Consider the following 20,542-nt stretch of genomic DNA (forward strand, 5'->3'; position numbering starts at 1 on the left):
ATGCCACCTTCTTTGATCACATATGCATTCTCGATTGTCACGGTGATTGTATTGAATACTTTGTTTTTGACAGCATAATTGCGTTTAAATTTAATTAAGATCCTGGTCATACAAGCACCTCCTGCTGCACATTTTGTCAGAACTCATTACTTATTGAAGTCTAACACAAGAACCAAGACTTATTATAGATGAAAGAATTTTATTCCTAGCTCTTCAGAAGATACAGAAATGTGTTTGAAGAGGCAAAGCATTAGGTTCTTCTTTCCTTACCCATTAAGCCATTAGTTCTCCCTATAATGTTTAATGGTATACGCACAAAAAAAGATAAACTTTTCCTGTGGACTGTCCAAAGTGTTTCTGTGATTTGCAAAGAACCATAAATCCCATTCTCATGACTACAAGATTTGTGGAAATGTCATGAAAAAAATACAGTAAAACTAAATATAATACAACCAATAATTTACATTACATCTTATCTAAAAAATATGCTGGTATCATGTAAAATTAATCCAGTGTGATAGCAAGAGAAAACAACGTCAAAAAAAAAAAAAAAAAAAAAAATTACATTAAAAATTAAGAAAAAGCTATGCATATAATTATCCAGCTTACATAAATTGTAGTAATGGCAGCCATTCATGTTGTTTATGATGCCATCTCCGCAATTGCAGTTCGGCTTTATTCTACACACAGTATTGATTGGTTAAAATTAGCCAGTGTTTCAAAAGCGGTATATTTACTGAAACATTTTAAGCACTTGCACAAGACATTTCCATGATTTAAAGGTTGATTTAGACATCAGGCCCAAAACAAACAAATAGCCTTTACTGCGACAGCAGATTTATTGATCAGTAAGTGCTGTGTAATTCTAGCTGAACAATAATTCAATGTAATAGCCTTGATATTTTATCTCAATTGCCACTAATTGGGAAAAAGTACATTCCTCTAATATGTGCATAATATGATCCTGATTGTTTGCTCTTACCAGACAACTTCCGACTCGAAAGGTCTGACCTTATTTAAACATGAGTTTGTTGAGTGGTCCTGTCGGGCAGCACAAGGATGATTGGAAACAAAATGCCTTTAGCTGGAGATAGTACTTTCAAATCTTGTGCAACAAAGCTAGGAGATACCTCATCTGCAAGAAACCTCAAGGTAAATTGACGGCTTACGCAGTAGATAATGTTGTCCATAGTCACACATTGAAAAGCAGTGCAATGGGGGAGACGTATCGAGGAGCATTCGTACCACAGTCGGGCCACCGCGTGGAAACGATACACACTGATACCCAGAGGACTGATGTCGAAACGGTACAAGAAGTTTCTCACAGCCACAATTTCTGCGGTCTTGTCCTTACTACCCACAATCATGCTCTCTCGCCATGTGTTTGTTTTGGGATTGTAGCGCAAGAGGGTGTACCTCAATGTGCCCCCTGCAACAAACAGTTCATCATTGCAAGCTGTGGCCCGGTGAGCTACGGCAAACGTCTCATTAGGAAGGGGTGCAACAAAGGTCCATCGGTTAGTCCTGGGGTCGTAGCGCTCAACTGTTGATAGGCATTCCCCTCCAATGGCATAAAGATGGCCCTGCAGAGCCACGAGTTTGCAGTGAGGCCTTGCCTCATTCATGGGGCTTATTTCACTCCAAATTGAAGTCATTGGATTGTAACAGTACACTTTCTTTGAAGGGGTCGCTTCACGGTCCAGCCCTTGGAAACCCACAGCGATAAACAGATAATTATCCATGGTGCACATGGCACAACCTTTAGATAACACCTCCTGGGGAATGTGGGAATGAAGATGCCATATGTCCTTATAATCATCGTAGTAATACATACCGCTGGATGTCTTAACTGATTCAGACTCTAAATCTGTAGACTGTGACAGACATTTACTCCAGTCCGGGGACTCCATATCTGCAACCACTAACCACTTCCTTCCTCTCATGCGTTGTGTTTGGATGTGATCACGCTCCCCTGCTTTCAGCCTGCCAAAGAGGCCTGGGTCTCTGAGGACCTGGAGGTAATTATCAGACATGACACGGAGAGCAGCTTGCTGAAGGGCAATGTGACCGTGTTTTTTAGCAAGTGTTAAAGTCTCCAAGCAGTTGCCTAAATCGAGCTTCCCTGCTAGACTCTCGAGTTCTGCATTCCCCATGTTCTCTGGAAAGTGTAAGAATTTTGCTCCGGCGACAGTTTCGACTTGTGGTTCCTCGGGCGCATCCAGGTTTGCTATATCAGAGTCTAACAGGCTTGAAGGGATGTCACTGGGTTGTGCTGGAGAACAGCTGCGAGGTGTTAAAGCCCTCTTTGTGGGCAAGGGGATTGGAAGCTCTGAGTCAACGGCAGCAGCAAGATAGCTGTCTTGGCGGATGACTACTTGCCTGCGGTACCTCACAGTCTCCGGTTTGAAAGTTGAGGCAGGCTCGTTAGCAAAACGTGGAGTCATTTCAAGATCTCTCATCATGAATCTAGAAGGTTGTGGACTTGGTGATCGGGAACGGTACTTGAAATTGGGGAAGTCCAATGATTGTGATTTAAACAAAGTGCTGCTTTCATTTTGACAATAGACTGGACTGACAGGCCGAGTGCGGCTTAAATCTGAGATGAAATGAGAAGAGGACTCTATGTAGTACTCATAGATCTTTCCATGGATGCCTGTCCTACAATTCTCTTTCCCATCCAAGATAAGGTCAGCATTCTCTACTTTGATTTCTGCTTTTGACTGAAAACTCGAGAACATACCCTGGTGATCAAGGTCCTGCCTCAACTCCCTGCCAACACCTGTACCAGCTTCCAGCTTCTTGACCAGGCACGGGGATCGCCGACCACTTGGACTTTCAGGACCTTTTTCGGTTCGATCAGGAAGTTGTAAAGTTAACCTCGGTTTGACATTCTTTGCCTCAATTATAGCCTCAGTTGTGTTGCTTGTACCTGCAGGTTCCTCCTTTGCACAGTTGTGCATGAGTTCAGGGTGAGCCCTTTCCAATGCAACATTTTTAAGGCTTTCTTGCAAGGTTTTCTCTGGAGATGGTTGAAAATGATTTTCCCTGTCGGACACTTTTGCCGATTCACTCTGTGGTTCTTGCCCAGTATTGCAGGCGCTGTAGCTTCCTCGGGTAGCTTGCACACCCTTTTGTTGAATTCTTTCACTTCCCTGCCTTCTGCTTCGTGCCCTGGAATTGTAGAATCTAAAAATCAAGGAAACAAATAGCATGGTGGCCACAGACAGAGTCAATTTGCCCAGGAGCTGCATGTCAAAGTGCACTCCGAGCAATTCTGCAATTTGCATCTCTGTAGTGAAATCTATGGTGGTCCGCTGGACATTGGATTTTATTTGAAGCCTCTTCCCTAGCGTATCCCAGCCAGTGTAAGTTGTAGTTTAGTATCTGCAAGCAGAAGCACACTGTCAGCTCTCTCTGCTCCCTCAGGGTGACTAAAAACCTGATATGTACAACAAGAGCATTTGCATCCTGTGTTCTCTAAGGGCGGGGACCAGTATCATTCCACCTGGTGCAGGTGATCACTATGAAAACACATCATCAGACTAAGGTTTTGGAAGTTTATCTAACCCCCTACTTTGCTCCAAGAACTATTGACAGTATGCAACACAAACTTTCAAAATGTTATCATTTTCATTTTTTCCAGTCCAGAAAAAAAGTACAACCCACCAAAACAAAACATAAGACATGCAAATTACATTGCAAATGGAGTGATGACTGTGTTAATACCAGAATATCTTGTTTTAATTGGTGATATGTCTATATAACTATGAAAATAGATACCATACCCTGGCTATTGCAAACATAATCAGTGAGAATGGTCAATGTAATTTACTTAAGAGGTGGAGTTGGCTGATATACTACACAAATTACAATCATAAGACTATATGACCAGGATGCTGCTGTTTGTACAGTAAATGCTGAGGATCAAAGTTCTTTTCCATGAACACATGACAACAGTGTTGCTGATTAGCAAGGCTTTGAGAGATGATGTGAGGTAGCTTTGCATTCGCCAAAGGCATTATTTGCATGCTCTTAAAAAAACACTATGTAAAACGTAAGATATCATAACCTGTAATGCCAACAACTGTACTATGGTTGACTTGCCATCAGAGAAAATTATCACAATAGCCATAAACACTTTCCTAGACTGAATGCTGTTCTTGTGAGACACAGACTTTGTTTTGCTATGTGATAGCTGTCTTGTAGCTGCACTAAGGAAACATGAACCAGCAAGCTTACTCCTGAATAATTGACAGAAAAGTCACAAAGGTCCACTACCCCTCTGCCCCTTCTATCATGTGTCAAGTGAAGAGTTTTGGATCCACAGACGCAATAGATTTGGCAACATGCTGTGGAAAAGAATTGTGAAATAAATAATAGACAAACTCACAGTGAGTGTCAAGTTAATGTCAGACCAAGATAATCCAGATGTACTTTAGCCTTGTTGTTGATAGTCTGTGCCAAATTAATTTGTACTCAAGGGAGGTACCTTCCTGGCTTGTTACAGCACAACTATTGCAACCTAAACATATGAATTACAGAAGATATAATAGACTATGCCAAGACATCCGTAGTGGATTCCTGGTGATTTAATTTTCTCAGGCAACCCAAACAAAGTAAATCACTACTATTTCCTTCCAATTTTTAACAGCATGAGAATGAGACTTCAGGCAAAAAAAAAGAAGAGTGATATTAAAATCCAGTTTATAAACTGTCATTACTGTAACTGACATATTCATTATTAATTTTTTTTTATCAAAGAAAAGTTCCAGAAATTCCTGAAGATCAAATCTGTCAGAAGCAGCTGAATATATAATATTCATTTCAAATGATCATGAGTGAAACATTTTTAAGTTTGTCTTACAGACAAAACCTGACAAAATCAATATAAACATTATTATTATTATTATTTTAAAAGTAGTTGTGTTATAATAATTTTCCAATAAACATGGGAAGTGAGACCTAAAATAGCAAGGGCCTATCTTCCTGATTTTATTAAGCCCATAAAACCACCTGTCCCACCTAGGCTTTAGACCTAATCCTTTAATACATTGTGTGTCTAGAAAAGCTTGAATTGCAATTCATGTGAATGTAAAAAAGGAAAGAGATTACTTTGCATGAGGACATCCAGAGTAAGTCAGGGTGGCAGAGGACAAACCTAAACAAGATCATCAAGGGCTGAGCCACATTCATAGCTGAAATATTTTGACTTCCATCTCATGAAGCTTGGGAAAATTTTTTTGGTTTATAAAGGCAATCAAGACCATTTACCATTGCATGTTATATACAACAACATCCGAGAGAGAGAGAGAGAGAGAGAGAGAGAGAGAGAGAGAGAGAGAGGGGTAAATAAAAGAATCTAAATAATCAGTAGGCAAAATATTATGCTAATCAAATGAAGGGTAAGAACATGCAGAATATTATGTGTTACACCCTATCCTTCCATCATCCATTGTGGAGTCACATACAGTGAGACCCAACAGTCTGAGACTACTAGAGAATATACTCTTTTCTTTTTTTGTATTTGTTTCTCCCAAATGTAAATAATATTTCATTTTAAATGATACATAAATTTAAAATGTGGGCAAACAAATTCATTAGATACCGTATAGGTTAATATAAAAGTGTTGGGCTGGATTTTGTGATATATAGGTCCTGTCTTCCACAATGCAGCTGCTGAAAGGCCCTTAGACAAACATGACTCTGGGAGACTGTCACGAAAGCTGAACCTGATATAACAGAGAAACACAGTAATTTCACAAGAGATTTTGTGAAACATTTCAGAGATTTTCACAATTTATAAAAGCAGCGTCAAAACTTATAATGATGATAAATATTTCATTATATCACCACATAGTATTGACTCAAAAAAAGACAAACGGACAATCACACTCCAGTCATTTTAATTGATCATCTCCATTTTTAATACAGGTGATATGAAACAAATGCAACAACCGTTTACACTTGGCTTCACTTGAGCTTCCTTTGGGGGATGGAGGGGCCATAATGGTGGCTAACATGATCCTAGCAGTAACTGTTAGATTAGAGAGAAGGACTGTACACAATGCAGGTCACTGAATATGCGACAAAAAACTTAAGGACAGGTAGGCGACAAACAGATGAGGAGGGGAAATCCTCTTTGAACGTCACATGCACCAACAACCCCAGAGAAAAGCTGTCGCCTTTCCTCTGCGGTTGAAAACAGTCACACGGATGTCATAGATACTGAACGCATGAAATCAGATCATAGAAAGGCCACTGATTTCACAGTTTTTCTAAAAGCCTGGGTTGGATTTCGGTTGGGGATGACCAGATGCACGCAATAAAGCTATTATCTGCTATATCCCCTTGCATCTTTCTCCCAAACCCGTATTAATTATTATTTTTTATTTTCTGCTCTGTAATATACTTTTCATTATTTACAAGGATGTACACAAAATACACTTAAAAAGAGGATCTTCCATTTCTTTGCAATAAAATGTCACATGACGTTTAGTATTGTCTCTTTTTTGTTACATTCCAGCCACGAGCCATTCAAGAAAACAAAACGGAAAAATATTGTGACCAAAAAACACAAATGGCGTAAAACATGGTCCTTAAAAAGGGGTGTGTGTTCGAGTCCTGTTTGTGTCAGTGTGCAGTAATTCTATGGAGGCAACTCAAGGACGGCTAGTTGGAGTTGAAGTGACAGCATTGTCAGCAACCCACAATTCCTTAATGTCTTTTCTCCACACGCATGAGATTTTTGTTCAGCTCGATATTTGTTCAAACCCCAAATGCCTTTTTGCTTTTCCAAACGACTGGTCTCTGTTGATTGACAGGCAAGTTTAAGGGGACAAAAAACTGTGTGGAAAGGGGCAGATGGTAAGGTGTTGCTTTTTCTCATATTCAGCATGTTATTTTCATTTCATCTTATTTTTTAATCAGTGATATTATCATCATCTCCATCTGGATCTTTTTTTGTGTTCACAAATATAGGATGGTGTGCCCCCTGTTGGGGGGTTCAAGTTCTCCCACAGATGAAAGCAAGGTAGGTTTAGTCATGGTCTGGAGAAGGCTTGTGTGCCTGTGTGTGAAGTGTGTGCATGAGTGTGTGTGTGTGTGTGTGTGTGTGCCTGACCGGAGAGGAGGCGTGTTTGTGTGCGGCTGAATCATGGGCATTCACGTCAATTCAACAGTCACTGTGAGAATAAGTGGTAGGCATATCAGTCCAAACTTGTGCAAACCATGAGCTCCATCTGAAAGAAAAAATAAATAAATAAAAGTAATTAGTATTTGGCAGGAAGGCGATCATCTAACCTTGGTCTAAATACTATGTTTGTTAGGTTTGAAACAAACACACAGCCCTGTCTTAGTGGGTTAGTTCACCCACAAACAAAATTTAACTTTTTTAAAATTTACTAACACACGTCATTTTAAAACTGTATGATGTTTGTGTGTGTTTGACAGTTTTGAGAAGTCTTTATGCTCATCTAGTTCAAAAAGTACAAAAGAAAGATAAAAAAAAAATCCTAAATTGAATAATTCATACAAATCATTATGCAGATCTCAAATTAAATATGCAAAACATTGGATGTAATAACATATGATGTTACTGATTGATCAAGACCTGCATAGTCAAATGGACAACTTCTATAGTGATTTTTTTGGAGGCGAGGGTGAGTAAACTATGACAGACTTTTCACTTTTTGGGTGATCTATACCAAATGTAAAGGACCTGGCTTATAAAGGAGAAAGCAGAGTTCCTCACTTTCTCTAGCTGAGATACAGTGGACTGTCTGAAAGCTGTATGAGCTAGCTAGTTTTCTCAGGTACTTCGGTATAATTGTCTAATGCACTCTAAAAGGTTTGAACAAGCTGTAGAGTGGTGGTGGATCAGCAGGGCCAGACCTTCATGCATACTACACAATGTTCAATAAGCACAAAATGATGATGGCTGTCATATTATGAGTATTATGAGCAATATTTCCTCAGAGCTAAAGTAATTTTATTACCATCTCTCTCATTTTCATTGACAAAACAAGTGGAAATATATAACATTACTTATACATTTATGGCTTATATTGGTGTTAGTGCTACAATTAATATAACATGAGTACCACTTCATATCCACAATATGAATAATTGTTTTCTTTTATGGTTAAAACTCAGTGGTTATGTTCAGAAAGGAATATTAGCATACCGCAGCACAGTATATACCGTAAACAGATTAATACTTTATTTCGACAGTCCTCTTTAGACATTCTACTAACTATAAGTAATGTTTTAACAACCCGTTCTCATTAGATGCGTCTCTATAGCACGCATTGTGTTTATCGTGCAATTTATACGTGGAAATTAGTTTTTACGTGCATATGATACGCACTATAAACCCCTTGGGTAGGATTAGTGATGCGAGTAACGTGCGCATTATACGTTTGGGTAGGATTAGAGGTGTGGGGTATGTGCGTATTACACGCAATAAAGTACGTATCATATGCACCGAAAACTGCGTGTCATATGCGCGTAAAAACTAATTTTAGCGTATAAATTGCACGATAAACACAATGGCCCTCATTTATCAAAAGTGCGTACACCAAATTTCCAGCGTACACCTGGCGTACACCCAAAACCACGGTGACTTTGAGATTTATCAATATGGACGTTGGCGTACGGCACGCTCAAATCCTACGCCAGCTCAGGAGGTGGTGTACGCACGTTTTGAGTTAGTGCGGAAATGCGCAGAAAAACAATTCCTAACACCACAAAACGCACTGACAAACTAAAAGATATGATATATTATGACCCACTGTAAAAAAACAACAACATAGTAATTATAAACTTCAGTGTTTATTTTTGTGCAACATGGACTTAAATGTTTAATTTGTGTGACTTTACCAAAGCATTTGATTTGTAGGCATATGTATTCCTTCAGTTGCGAGCCTGTGCGCTTTACCTGACGTTTCAAGGCTTGTTTATACTTTCGCCTGGCTCCGCGGCGCGAGTCTCCGCAGACTGCGCGCGCACCTCCCCAAACGGACGAGGCGTTTATACTCGACGCGCTCGCCGTTGTACTATTCTTTAAAAACGATGGTTAGGCCAGGGTTAGGCCCGGCAGGTGTGCACGGACTGGGTTCAGTAATGAAAGGCTTTCAATGACCAAAAAATAATTCAGACTGACAAAATAATAAAAATGACATTCTTCTTCTTTTAAATAATAATAATAATAATAATACAAATAATAATAATAACGACATTCTTCTAAATAACAATAAGCGTCATTAATAATAAAAATCTAGAAATCAATTTTGTTTCTTTCCACTTCCCTGGTTTCTCTTTCTTTCTCAAAGAAGTTTCTCTTCTTTGCCGTCTTCCGTGTGTCCATGGCGTAAAATGAGGGCGTGGGGGGAGCGGAGACTTGAATATATAGGGGCGTGTTATTCTAATAACGCTCGTTTTCAGCCGCGGCATTTATCAAGCGCAGGTATTGCGTACACCTGGATTTCAAAGGTACGCACAGCTTCATAAATCAGGCGGTGAGAGGAGTGTAAGCATAATCTTACGCCAACATATACGCCCGTTTCTACGCAAGAATGATAAATGAGGGCCATTGCGTGCTGTAGAGACGCATTTCATGAGATCAGGCTGGTTTTAACTACGTCACCTACAAGTACGGGGGTAGAATCATTCCTTTATTCCAAATAAATATATTATGAACCACAAATAAATGTGGTTCAAATTAATAAAATTTACAGATAATTAAAATGAGATTTGTCAATAAAAGACATTTTCACAAATATGCTGTTATGTAACGAACACAACTCTGCCTGGCATTCATTTGTGAATCGCTTCCTGTGTATTTGTGGATAGCTTTCTGTGCATTTGTAGATCACCGCATGCATTTGTGGATTTCGAAACATTTCTTGATGTTCAGACAAATCCACAAATAGATGGACTCCACCCACTATCTACTCAAGCCAATCAGATAACAGCCACATTGTGATGACCAATCGTAGTATGTTCTCACTACAACCAATCGTGTTTTGCTTTACACTCGGGGCGGGAACAGATTAGTTTTGCACCCCTGAAAGGAACTGCATTCTTCGGGCACTTCGAATTGAGCTGAAGTGCTGTTTGCGTGGTTAAAACTACAAAAGATTGTTGGAGTTTAATGCTTCTTTATACTTCCATCAGAATCAGTGAATCAGGACAAACACAGGATTATACACAAATGATGATTATTCACAGATCCTGAGCTATAACACCCTCTCTACTTAATGCATGAAGCGCAGCGCAATGCGGCACGTTAGACGAAAATAGAACGCATTATAATCAGTGATACTGTCTACACTGGACGCGCCGCTGTGCGCTGCAAGAAACGAAAGACCCACTCTACTTCTAAAGTACTCCATACACAAATATAGAACATAATGTATAAAACCAAATATGAGCCCAAATGACCATCAGTGATGTAACAATATGCATGGAGATCACTGCATCACTGCTGCGTGTACAGGGGGTTTGTGAGTGGATAATGCAAATAAAAACCTTGCAATGCTGAAAAATACAACTTTGCATTTATTTTGGATGCTGTAAGTAACAATAAAAAACTATTAAGTCTGATTCATATGAAATATTATTTGTGTTATCGAGTGTTTTAACCAATAAATAAGTATCACTTATCTGTCTGCTGGACAGTTTACTTTTAAATGCATCATCTCTTTGAAATGAAACAACCTGTCACATTTAAAAAGAACCCACGTATATCTTCTCTACAAATGATGGGAAAAATGTTTAAGATATTACTTATTAATCTTAGTAGATCATTAGATCCACGGTTTTGTGCTCTGTGCTCGAGATGTACAGGTTAGGCTACTGCATATTTTGGCAAATGCATTAGGCCATCTGCCAACTCCATGCATACAGAAATTAACACACTGTGCGAAGTATTAAAATATGTATGTATGGTAGTTTGGCATTCTGAACAGACCCAGCATTTTATTTATTTATTTAAACTAAGGATACAGCAGTAGAATTCCAGACTTCTGGCCATTTGTGAGCACTAGAGTCTTTAGGGTGTTATTTTGTGAGTCGAGAGGGTGTTTGAGATTCAGACACACGTCAGACATGGCGACCTCCCGAGGCCTTGTTCTACAAGCCATTTGACTTGCATACGAGGGGCATCTGAGGCTCGACTCAAGACCAGCGCTCACGTTGACCTGATTCTGTCCTTGCTCTCACACACCTGCCCTGCTGCATTTGCATATTCAAATTTACATCCGTAGAAGCGGCGGAGCAGAGGAAAGGGGTGCGGTGAAGGGTTTTGGGTGAGGCGAAAGAGAGAATGAAAAAAAGAATAAGAGAAAAACATAAGTGGTAAAAAAAAGTGCAGAGGCCTTATTTCCACCCCTCTGCCTGACAGTTCTTCATCTTTACATATGAGTCTCTAAGAAAGTGTAAATGAGCCAGCACTGAATGTATAAAACAACTGCAATCCATCACTGATTTATATTTGCTGTGGACGCGCTGGTGCATTGGTAAGTGATGGCTCACTTCTAGATTCTAAATGATGAAAGCAGCAAGCCTTCGCAAGACACATGGCCACTTGAGAGGAGGAGAGGACGGAGAGAGACCAGAGACAATAAAAACACAGTATGCAGCTTTAGAAAATCTCAGACAGGGAAATAATTAAAAAGTAAATAAAACTGTACCATTACAGCATTTCCCTTTCCCTGGATAGTATCTGAATAGCAGTGTTCTAACAGCACCCTTTCAATCTACAAAATAACTGGTTATTGGATCTCATGTATTCTCCTATTCTCAGTATGATTATAGATAAAAGTCTATACTTTTACCTGCTGTATAACGGTAATTTATCAAACCACAGTTTAGCAATTTCGCAATTATACCATGCGTAGGAAGAAACGCTGTTTATGAAACATCTAGCACTTAGACAAAGTAGGCTATCCTCTATATGATCTGTAATTCAGTCAATGGTGTCTAGTTAAATCACGTTGCAGTACAGTCGTCACATGACCCATGTTGAACACAACAAGTGGTGTCTAGTTATGTTACAAATAAATTTGATTATTTGGCAGTTTAGTCCAAATGTAATTCAAGTTTACCTTTTGGCAGTCCTATAATTTAATCAGTCAAGATAATCCCTGAGGTTGAAATAATTTTTCATTCCATTCACTGTTGAAATGAAAGATCATGTCGAGCACGTCATAATGGGATGCTGTATATTGACCTTGCCTTGCTTCATTATTGTGTTTATTAATGTTTAAATTACACCACCCGTAGGAAGAAAACCCTCTGGAACTTCTATACGTAAAAATAAATAAATAAAAATAGTACTGGTATAATACACATGACCAGTGTTGTTATTGCTAACTAAAACTAAAATGATTGATAGTTGATAGAATGAAGATAGTTCTTGTTAATTGAAATAAATGTGGAATAAAGCTGAAAAATATAAGCTAAATAGAAATATAAAAAAGTAATAAAATGACAAAAGCACATAACAAAATTCCTAAAACTTAAACTAAAATACTTAATAGTATATAAATACTAAAATAACACTGCACATGAACTTACAGTGTTGCTTATTTAATTCAACAATTGATGTCTAGTTATTATCTCAGAAATAAATAGTTATTGGAAAATGTTATCCAATTTTGTTTTTTTGGCGAATATTCAGTCAAGGAGATATTGCTTTTGGTTCAAAATGAAAGATCAAGTTGAGTGCAATGCATTGTGGGATGCAGTATTCTGACCTTGCTGCATCTCGCTCCATATCTGTATATATTTTTTGAAACTTTAGTTTAGCACTTAGGAAGAAAACACTGCTCCTCTTTTGTCATTTTTAATTAATCAAAGAGTCTTCTCAAACAAGAGGCAGCAAAAGGCTCACACAGCCAATGAATATAATCACAGAGGCGTTCAAATACTTACTGTTTGGATTCTGTGTGTTTTTCATCATACTTGGGTTTTCTGCAGAAAAGAGGAAGAGGAGGGGGAGTTGGTGATAAAGAGGTGGAAAGGGAGAGAGAAACAGTGTATTATTAGATAAATTATTACATCACTGGTTTGTGGTCTAATGAAGGATAAAACCCACAAATCTCACAGAGACAAGACTAGAATACCGCCAAAGAGCTATCAGCAGCCAATGTTCATAAGTTCATCCCTATTCTTGGCTGACTTCAATGTAAAATCCACCAAAGACTGGAACCTTTTGATCTTCGAGTTCTCAGAAAACAAACTTAAAAAAAAAACAAAAAAAAAACACCAAAATCTTTTCCAAGAATCCTCAACCTCCACCTCGACTGATACCATAGCAGCAAAGATCTATTAACAAGCTTCCTTTCTCCTAAATGCTAATCTTTGTTCTTTAATACAGCTGATGAGCTTTAATGAATGGCTATTGAAACAGGTCAATAGTAGCCCAGTTCAAAGGCTCTAATCACCATTCTCCACTCTCTGCCACCCGTGTTCAGACTCAAAAGCACAAAGGTAATTTGAATGAGGTGGATGACGCAGGGCTCACTTGGGTGTTACATAGACATTAATGCTCTTCCACGTGAACCATTCCCCAGGTGACGTCCTCTCCAAAGAACCACTTTCCACCAAATGGCCTCCTGTGCTCAGCCCAATGATTTGTAGATGTGTCTCAATGTAAAGAATTGCACAGCACATGCTCATCTAAAATTGAACATGATGTCATTATTCACTTACCCTCATGGTCTTTCAAAGCCACATTCCTTCCATGAAACAAAAAAGAAGAAAGTATTTCCGTGCAATTACAGTGAATTAGGAATGAAACTTAAATGGTCCAAAAAGCATACAATTTTCATGCAACTTTAACGTCAATCATACATAACTGATCAATTAGATATTCACTGAAATTCTTGACATCCACCTGTATATTTAAATAATTGAGGGCTTCTTCTAATAAATCGGTTGATTCAGTTCACAAAACCAGTCTACTGATTGAGAATAAGTACATTTTCAGCCTTCTTCCTCACATGACCTATTTGTATAACTTCAAGTTGAAATACTGTATTTTGAGCTTGCCTCGCTGCGTCTCTGTAATTTTTCAAAACTTTAGCTGTGCAATTTTGGACAAAGCCTCATACAGCTATTGTATGACTGTATGTAATTTGAGGATGGACCGACCACTTAATGGAACATTTTTATGATATATTTATTATTCTTTTCCATCCTTTTTGAAGCTTGAAAGCTCCAGTCACCATTCGTTGTAATCGTATGGCAAATTTTGAGTTTGGAATGACACAAGGGTGGGTGAATAATGAGAAAATTTTCAATTTTGAGTCCCTATCCCTTTTAGTTTAGCAAAGGTTGTGCATGTGTCGTACATGATTGCACATTATTTTGAGGAGTGAGAAAAAATAGTTTTCGCATGTGGTTGAATCTGCTATAAACAACTGATTCAATAGATCACAAGTGCAATACGGCTGATGATGAACCATATGCAGCTGTCCTCAGCCTTGGGTGTCATTCGGATTATCCAGAGGAGCACCGACTGTCCTTTATCTTCCAAAGCACATATTTGATTAGATCTGCGCTCACGCTATAGGCAGATCTCTCATAAACCCTGACAGCCTCGAAAACTCAGGGGGGAAATTAGTCCAGGGGCCACAAAGCGCGGGCACATGCACGCACACTCGCACGCACGCACAGTGTCAGCAAACCATTTCTTTCTAACATTAATGAAATCAAAAGCCAAGACTTAGTGGGCACCGCATCTGTTTCAGCAGCAAAGGATGGCTAAACAAAAACACAGGGAAATTAAATGATCACACAAAAGAGGCAATTTTTCTTTTAACAAGATGTTGACAATTTGATATTTGTGCTAACAAAAGACAATATCCCATAAAGGCACACTATGCAAGATTTGTACCTTAATATAACAGTTTCGAAATCATTTCGATGGTAAACGAACACGTAGTAGGGCGAATCATCCCGATAGCAAAGCAGGGAGAGGGAGGGGGAGGGGGAGGGGAGGGGAGGGGGAGGGGAGGGGAGGGGAGGGGGGGAGGGGATGCCGCTGGCAAAACCAGCAATGCAAGTTTGAGAGGTGGCGCCCCGCAAAATCTCGCGATAATCACGACTTGCTTTACGGCACGACGTCACATACATCAACAACATATGAAGCAGCCTCTATGGAAGACACTTGCACGCATTTCAGACGTGAATCACGGCAGAGTCGACGAAGAAAACGAAGAAAGCGCGGTCAGAAGAGTGCAGAGATGGCTCTGCGTGAGTGGTATTTACGACAGTACTGTTAAATACAAGTACTCCACAGCGACTCTAGGGGTTGCTGTTTGAGAAAAACGGAAACTGCATAGTGTGCCTTTAAGGAAAGACATCTGTGACCTAAAAATTTCAGAGGTACTGCAAATTTGACGGTCATGTGTAAATGTAGTCATCTATCATATGTCACACATTTTATAAGCCACTTTTCCAGCTTAGTTTCAATTACTCTTTATATGTAATATATTCGGTTTCATTTTGCACTTTCTTGTGAACAAATATGTTATTTTCATTGACTAAAATTAAAGTGAATTTTACTAAAATGAATGTATATGGCATATATATTGACTTCTAATATTACATAGACAAAATATAGACAAAAACAAAAACTAACAAAGAACTTTACTTAGTGTATTTAGGATAGAAAAAGGAGTTACTGCTGGAGCGACTCACCAAAAACAATTAGGCGTGTGTGTGTGTCAGTGGAGCCCAATGGATTCTGGGCCGTGCAGCGGTACATGGAGCCATTGAGTTCTGCAGGCACTCGCTCCAACACCAGTTCCTTCCCATCTCTCTCGGCACTGCCGTCCAGCAGTCTGCCGCCCACCCGAGTCCAGGTGTACAGAGGCTCAGGAAACACCTCATTCTGGAAGTAGTGTATGTGTGTTTAGTACACAAGAATGTGTACATTAAGGAAAAAAGATGAAGAGAAAAATAATCAGTTGAACCCCAAGATACAGAAAGGGATGCACAATAAATTGGTACTGAATCAGTTAGAATCAGTAGGATATTAAATTGTACATGCCTTCTCCTATTACATTTATCTACAGTTAGTTTTTTTTTCCAGACATTTATAAAAATTAATAAAACCAATTTATACTGTAAATTATAATACTGTGATGCATAAATTCAATTTAAATTGATTTTTTTAAAAATGTTTTCTTTTTAATTTATTTAGTTAAAATAATATATAGATTTTAATATAAAAAATTATAATTTTAAATAATTATCAGCTTATTTGTATCACCAGAATATTAATATCAGTGCATCCCCTAGAAATACAGTGAATTTTAAAAAAGCATCTTAAGACATTAAGAAACTTGTTAAATTATGAATAATTTAAACCCATTTCGAAAAACACCAACATTTTTACTTAAAAAAACAATCAATAATCAATACCTTTTTCAGTTTGGTAGAAAGGACAAAAAATAAGAGATATAAATCTTGTACCAAGTTACCAACTCATCAACAATTTAGGCATTTCTTGTTATAGATTTATCCAGGAAAAGGAATGTTAGGGTTTTGATGGTTTTTAGCGGGGCAATGAAAAAAATACCATATCAAACAGGTAATCCACGAGAGGCAAAAGAATATAAAATATTCTTATACACTCCTTTACAGAGGTCCATGGTGTATAGCATTGTCTGCAACTACAGTATGCCTGGAAGCCCACTCACACAATACTAAATTCTTTCATGTCTATTTTGAATAAGTCCTTGCATTTAATACTTGTGAAAGCTCACTATAAGATCGTTTGATTCTACACAAAAGGACAGGTGTGATGAAACCCAGAAACAAGGTAGAAAATCTCAGTGCCTGAGCCAGGGCTACATCCCGATTCGTTTTTAGATCCATCTTTCCCCTGCTGATCAAACCAATCTACCCATGTTCTAGATGTGATAAGTGACTGGCTGGCACAATCCATCTAACTTCACAAAATCATGTGGCTTCACTGGGTGACCTTTGATAATGGCTCATTGGAGAGTGTGGCTTGGCTGTGTGTTACTGGACTTCCACATTCACACCATGACTGCAGTGAAATGAGTTTGCACTTGCTGGTGGAATTAGGTCAGATCCAGATCAAAAATATCCCCCATGGCACTCACATGGTTTATATCAGGATGTACTGTAATGGTAAGACAAGCTCTTGGAGAGCATAAATGCTTTTGTACTCTATTCAAATACAATTTTCAAATTAGAAATTAGGAAACACCAATGTGACCCCTCCTGTTGGTGAATTTACTAGAGTCAAAGTAAACCAAAGGGGATATTGAATCTGTTTTTTTTTTTTGTTTTTTGTAATTTGACCTGCAGGGCAGTATTTAGTTTTCTGTGTTAACATTTATCTATCTACATGTGAAACCCAGGGCTCTGGAGCAGCTAGGGATAAGGGAGACGTTCTTCCAAATAAATCTTCATTGGCTTTAAAATCCTCTGAAATCCTTTGTGTAAATATTAAGATCCAAACTGGATTTATGTCCCCGTCAAGCCTGTTTATGGTGACCATTCTTTCTATTATTTAAAGGTGCACTTCAAATATGTAAATCGTGGGTGAAATAAACACACATATCTGCCAGACAAACTGCCCATGCACCCATGCAGTGTTAACCTGCAAATGGCCAGTTTAGATCTGCTAAAAACAGTTAAGATCTGGGAATTACCAGTCTGAATCTGCTAATGACCAGTATAGACCTGCCAAAGACCAGTAAAACAACAGGAAAATGGTCTGTTTTAACCATCACCAAGCTTCCTGGATTTTCCAGGAGGGATAAAACAGAACTACAGTAACATTCCTTTAAATTCATGACACAAACGATGAAATAGCGTAAAGTAGATTCAGTGATGATAGCATATCGGGTCTAATTTCTTTCCACCTGAATGCTGTTGGCTAGACACATCTCTTAGTCAGACCTGTCAAAAAGATTGGGTGGATCATCACCAAACTGTCCTGTGTTTATCTGCTAGGGGAAGATTTTTTTTTTACCTCTTGGCAGACGGTGATAGTTACACTGAGACAATCTCCCTGCTTCACTAGGTCTGTGGAAGCTGACGGACTATTGATGCAAGTATAAATTTGGCGCCGTTGACAGTAAAGTGCTCCTGGCTAGCTCTGTGCTCGCACCTGTTTTGCTAGCTAGTTTGACAAGAACAAACGAAAGCAACAAAATCCCTAAAAGCTGCAGTGAAATACATCAACAAACAGCTGATTTGTTTTTTAATCAGATGCTCTTATGCCTTCTGGTGAGAATACAAAACAGAACACAAACACAAGTGAGAGGAGTTTAGCACTAGCAAAGAGAAGCCAAATGTTAGCATTATAAATCACTCTGCCTTATTTCTGGGGCTATTCTTGTCAAGCATATGTTTTTCACTGCAAAAAAATAAATAAAATAAAAAAACTTTTTTTTTCCTGATCAGTTTTCATATCTTGTTTATACCATTTTATTGGAAAACATCCTTTAAACAAGATACATTTATATTAGACGCAAAATGGCATAAGTTAAGACTTGTTTTCAGAAAATATACTACTTTATACTAAATTAAACACTGTAATACTAATTAAGTTTATTTTTGATAATGCTTCTTAACTTAGTTTTAATTAAGCACAAATATAACACAATTTAGTGAGATTGTATGCTTAAAAATAGGAAAACTCTATTTGACAATGGGGTGAGAAAATAACCTTAACTTGCTAGTTGATACTTATTCTCTGAAAGTCTCATAGAATTTAGAAGTAAAAGTAAATGTGTCTTATTTTAAGGATGTTTTTACATCCTAAATTTTTCCAGAAATACTTATTGGAAAACAAAACCAAATGATTAAGATTTTTTCTTTTATTTTTGCAGTGCTCTGAAACACCAATTATTTCCTTTAACGGCCAACAGCAGGCAAACCGGAAAAACGTCTAAATGGAACAAATGTCAATCATGTTATCATTTAGCGAATTTATGAATTTTAAGAGATTTATTAAATGAAACAGCATATTAGTTTTGTTCCCTTTGGTCTGTGTTTATGGAGATGACAATGAAATATAGAGCACTAACAACAGAAAAATCAATTAGAAAATAACCGCAACTTAAATGGCATTTCATCCATTTTTGCCTATAGACCATTTACAAAAGCATCCTTATTCTTTTATTAGACTCTTATCTTATCTCACAGTCGATATGAACCCAGTCCTTCCCAATAACCTTGAGTGCTCAAGGTCTTTTTTTGAGTTGCAGCCCTAAGTGTTTTTCAATAGATCACTTTCAAAGTTTTTTGTTCTGGTGACCTTTAAACTGGTGACTTTGAAAACCCTCTATTTTGATTTCATTGCAACTTAAATGATTGAACGGTTTGAATTTGTCAGATGCAGTGCAACCCTCCTCGGACAGGCTGAACCATTTGGATTGATAGCTCATGGATAGCAGCAGCGGGGTCAGGAGCTGACAGATACATGTGTTGTATTGCACACTCTGTAAGAATGGTCACTATATCTATACATCACACAGGCTTAACTGCACATGTGGGACAAACCTCCTCGTATCCAAAACTGAACTTGGCCCTGGTTTCGTAATCCCCATGCACTTACCACTGGAGATCCTACCTGGAAACCATGGACGGTGATGCGAACCGTATCCCCTACCTTTGCCCTGGTAGGGGATATCACAAGCTTGGGGCCTTTAGGAGCCGCTATGAAGGGAAACAAGAAAAAATAGTTTTGGTTGGGTAACATTAAAACAATAGCACAGTATTAACAGACTAAAGACATGGTGTTTGACTTGGAGGTCAACTTGGAGACTCTTGGTTTCCTTCATTGAAATTGCTGAGGAGTATTTATTTCCCAAGAGGGACAAGGACCTAAATTGGGTAGACACTCATTACTGAAGAAGAAACAGAGCGTGCAAGGCAAACGGTGGAGGAAGTAAGATAAGAGACACTTAGAGAACTAATTCCCTTGTCTTGTGTGGACTGAATCTCCCAGATGGGTTTAATTTGGTCTCAGAGAATGGCTGGGATGTGATGAAGGAAAGGAAGGTTAAAACATCATATTTTGACCTTCTCAGGCACAGAGGATTTCTCTTGTGTACTCAAGGGGAAGATAAAAAGTGATTTTGTACGTCTGGAAAGTGAGACCACAAGTTTCTCAAGCGAAACTTCCTCTATTTGGCAGTACAAGCAAGGCGCTTTATAGCAGTGCGAAAAAGCCTCCGAATGGTCCCATGTTAAGTGGTTCTGCATCGTTTACTATGATTACCAGCATCCACTCTGCATAGCCCTGAGAACCATAAAACAAGTTTTGTGAGCCATATGTTTGCACTAACACAAAATTCCAGAGTGAAGCTTAGTAAAGGCAAATCAGACTTGAAATTGTTCAAAAATACCTCCCACTGTGGCCTTTTTTCAACCCTCATTACGACTAATGCTACGCTTTGGCTCCTACAACACATACAGATAATCCAACTACTGAGAACTATGTGAAACAATGGCTAATCATGCTTTTAGCCATCAATCAAGCCACAGAGTG

At 38.4% G+C, this 20,542-nt stretch overlaps 2 protein-coding genes across 3 annotated transcripts in view; both read right to left on the reverse strand.

Annotated features, from left to right (window-relative positions):
• Positions 1-591: 591 nt before the first annotated feature.
• klhdc7a (kelch domain containing 7A) lies at positions 592-3,416 on the reverse strand. Its single transcript, XM_079858104.1, has one exon. The coding sequence runs from the start codon at positions 3,285-3,287 to the stop codon at positions 1,017-1,019; it is 2,271 nt and encodes a 756-aa protein (XP_079714230.1). The 5' UTR covers positions 3,288-3,416; the 3' UTR covers positions 592-1,016.
• Positions 3,417-5,881: 2,465 nt separating this feature from the next.
• igsf21a (immunoglobin superfamily, member 21a) overlaps positions 5,882-20,542 on the reverse strand; it is a 234,420-nt gene continuing 219,759 nt past the window's right edge. The window contains exons 7-10 of one of the 2 annotated variants that reach the window (XM_079856815.1): positions 19,622-19,707; positions 15,706-15,898; positions 12,934-12,972; positions 5,882-7,238 (exon numbers count right to left, since the gene is read on the reverse strand). In XM_079856815.1, coding sequence (XP_079712941.1) covers positions 7,162-7,238; positions 12,934-12,972; positions 15,706-15,898; positions 19,622-19,707 — 395 coding nt within the window. In that variant the 3' untranslated portion in view covers positions 5,882-7,161. Of the gene's footprint in view, positions 7,239-12,933; positions 12,973-15,705; positions 15,899-19,606; positions 19,708-20,542 lie in introns of both variants that reach the window. The other variant, XM_079856814.1, reaches the window with a different exon arrangement.

Source organism: Squalius cephalus (genome assembly GCF_949319135.1).
Source record: "Squalius cephalus genome assembly, chromosome: 22".
Classification (NCBI taxonomy): domain Eukaryota; kingdom Metazoa; phylum Chordata; class Actinopteri; order Cypriniformes; family Leuciscidae; genus Squalius; species Squalius cephalus.

Coding starts and splice junctions, on each gene's coding strand:
- klhdc7a (XM_079858104.1), bottom strand. CDS start 3,287: ATGCAAATTGCAGAATTGCTCGGAGTGCACTTTGACATGCAGCTCCTG.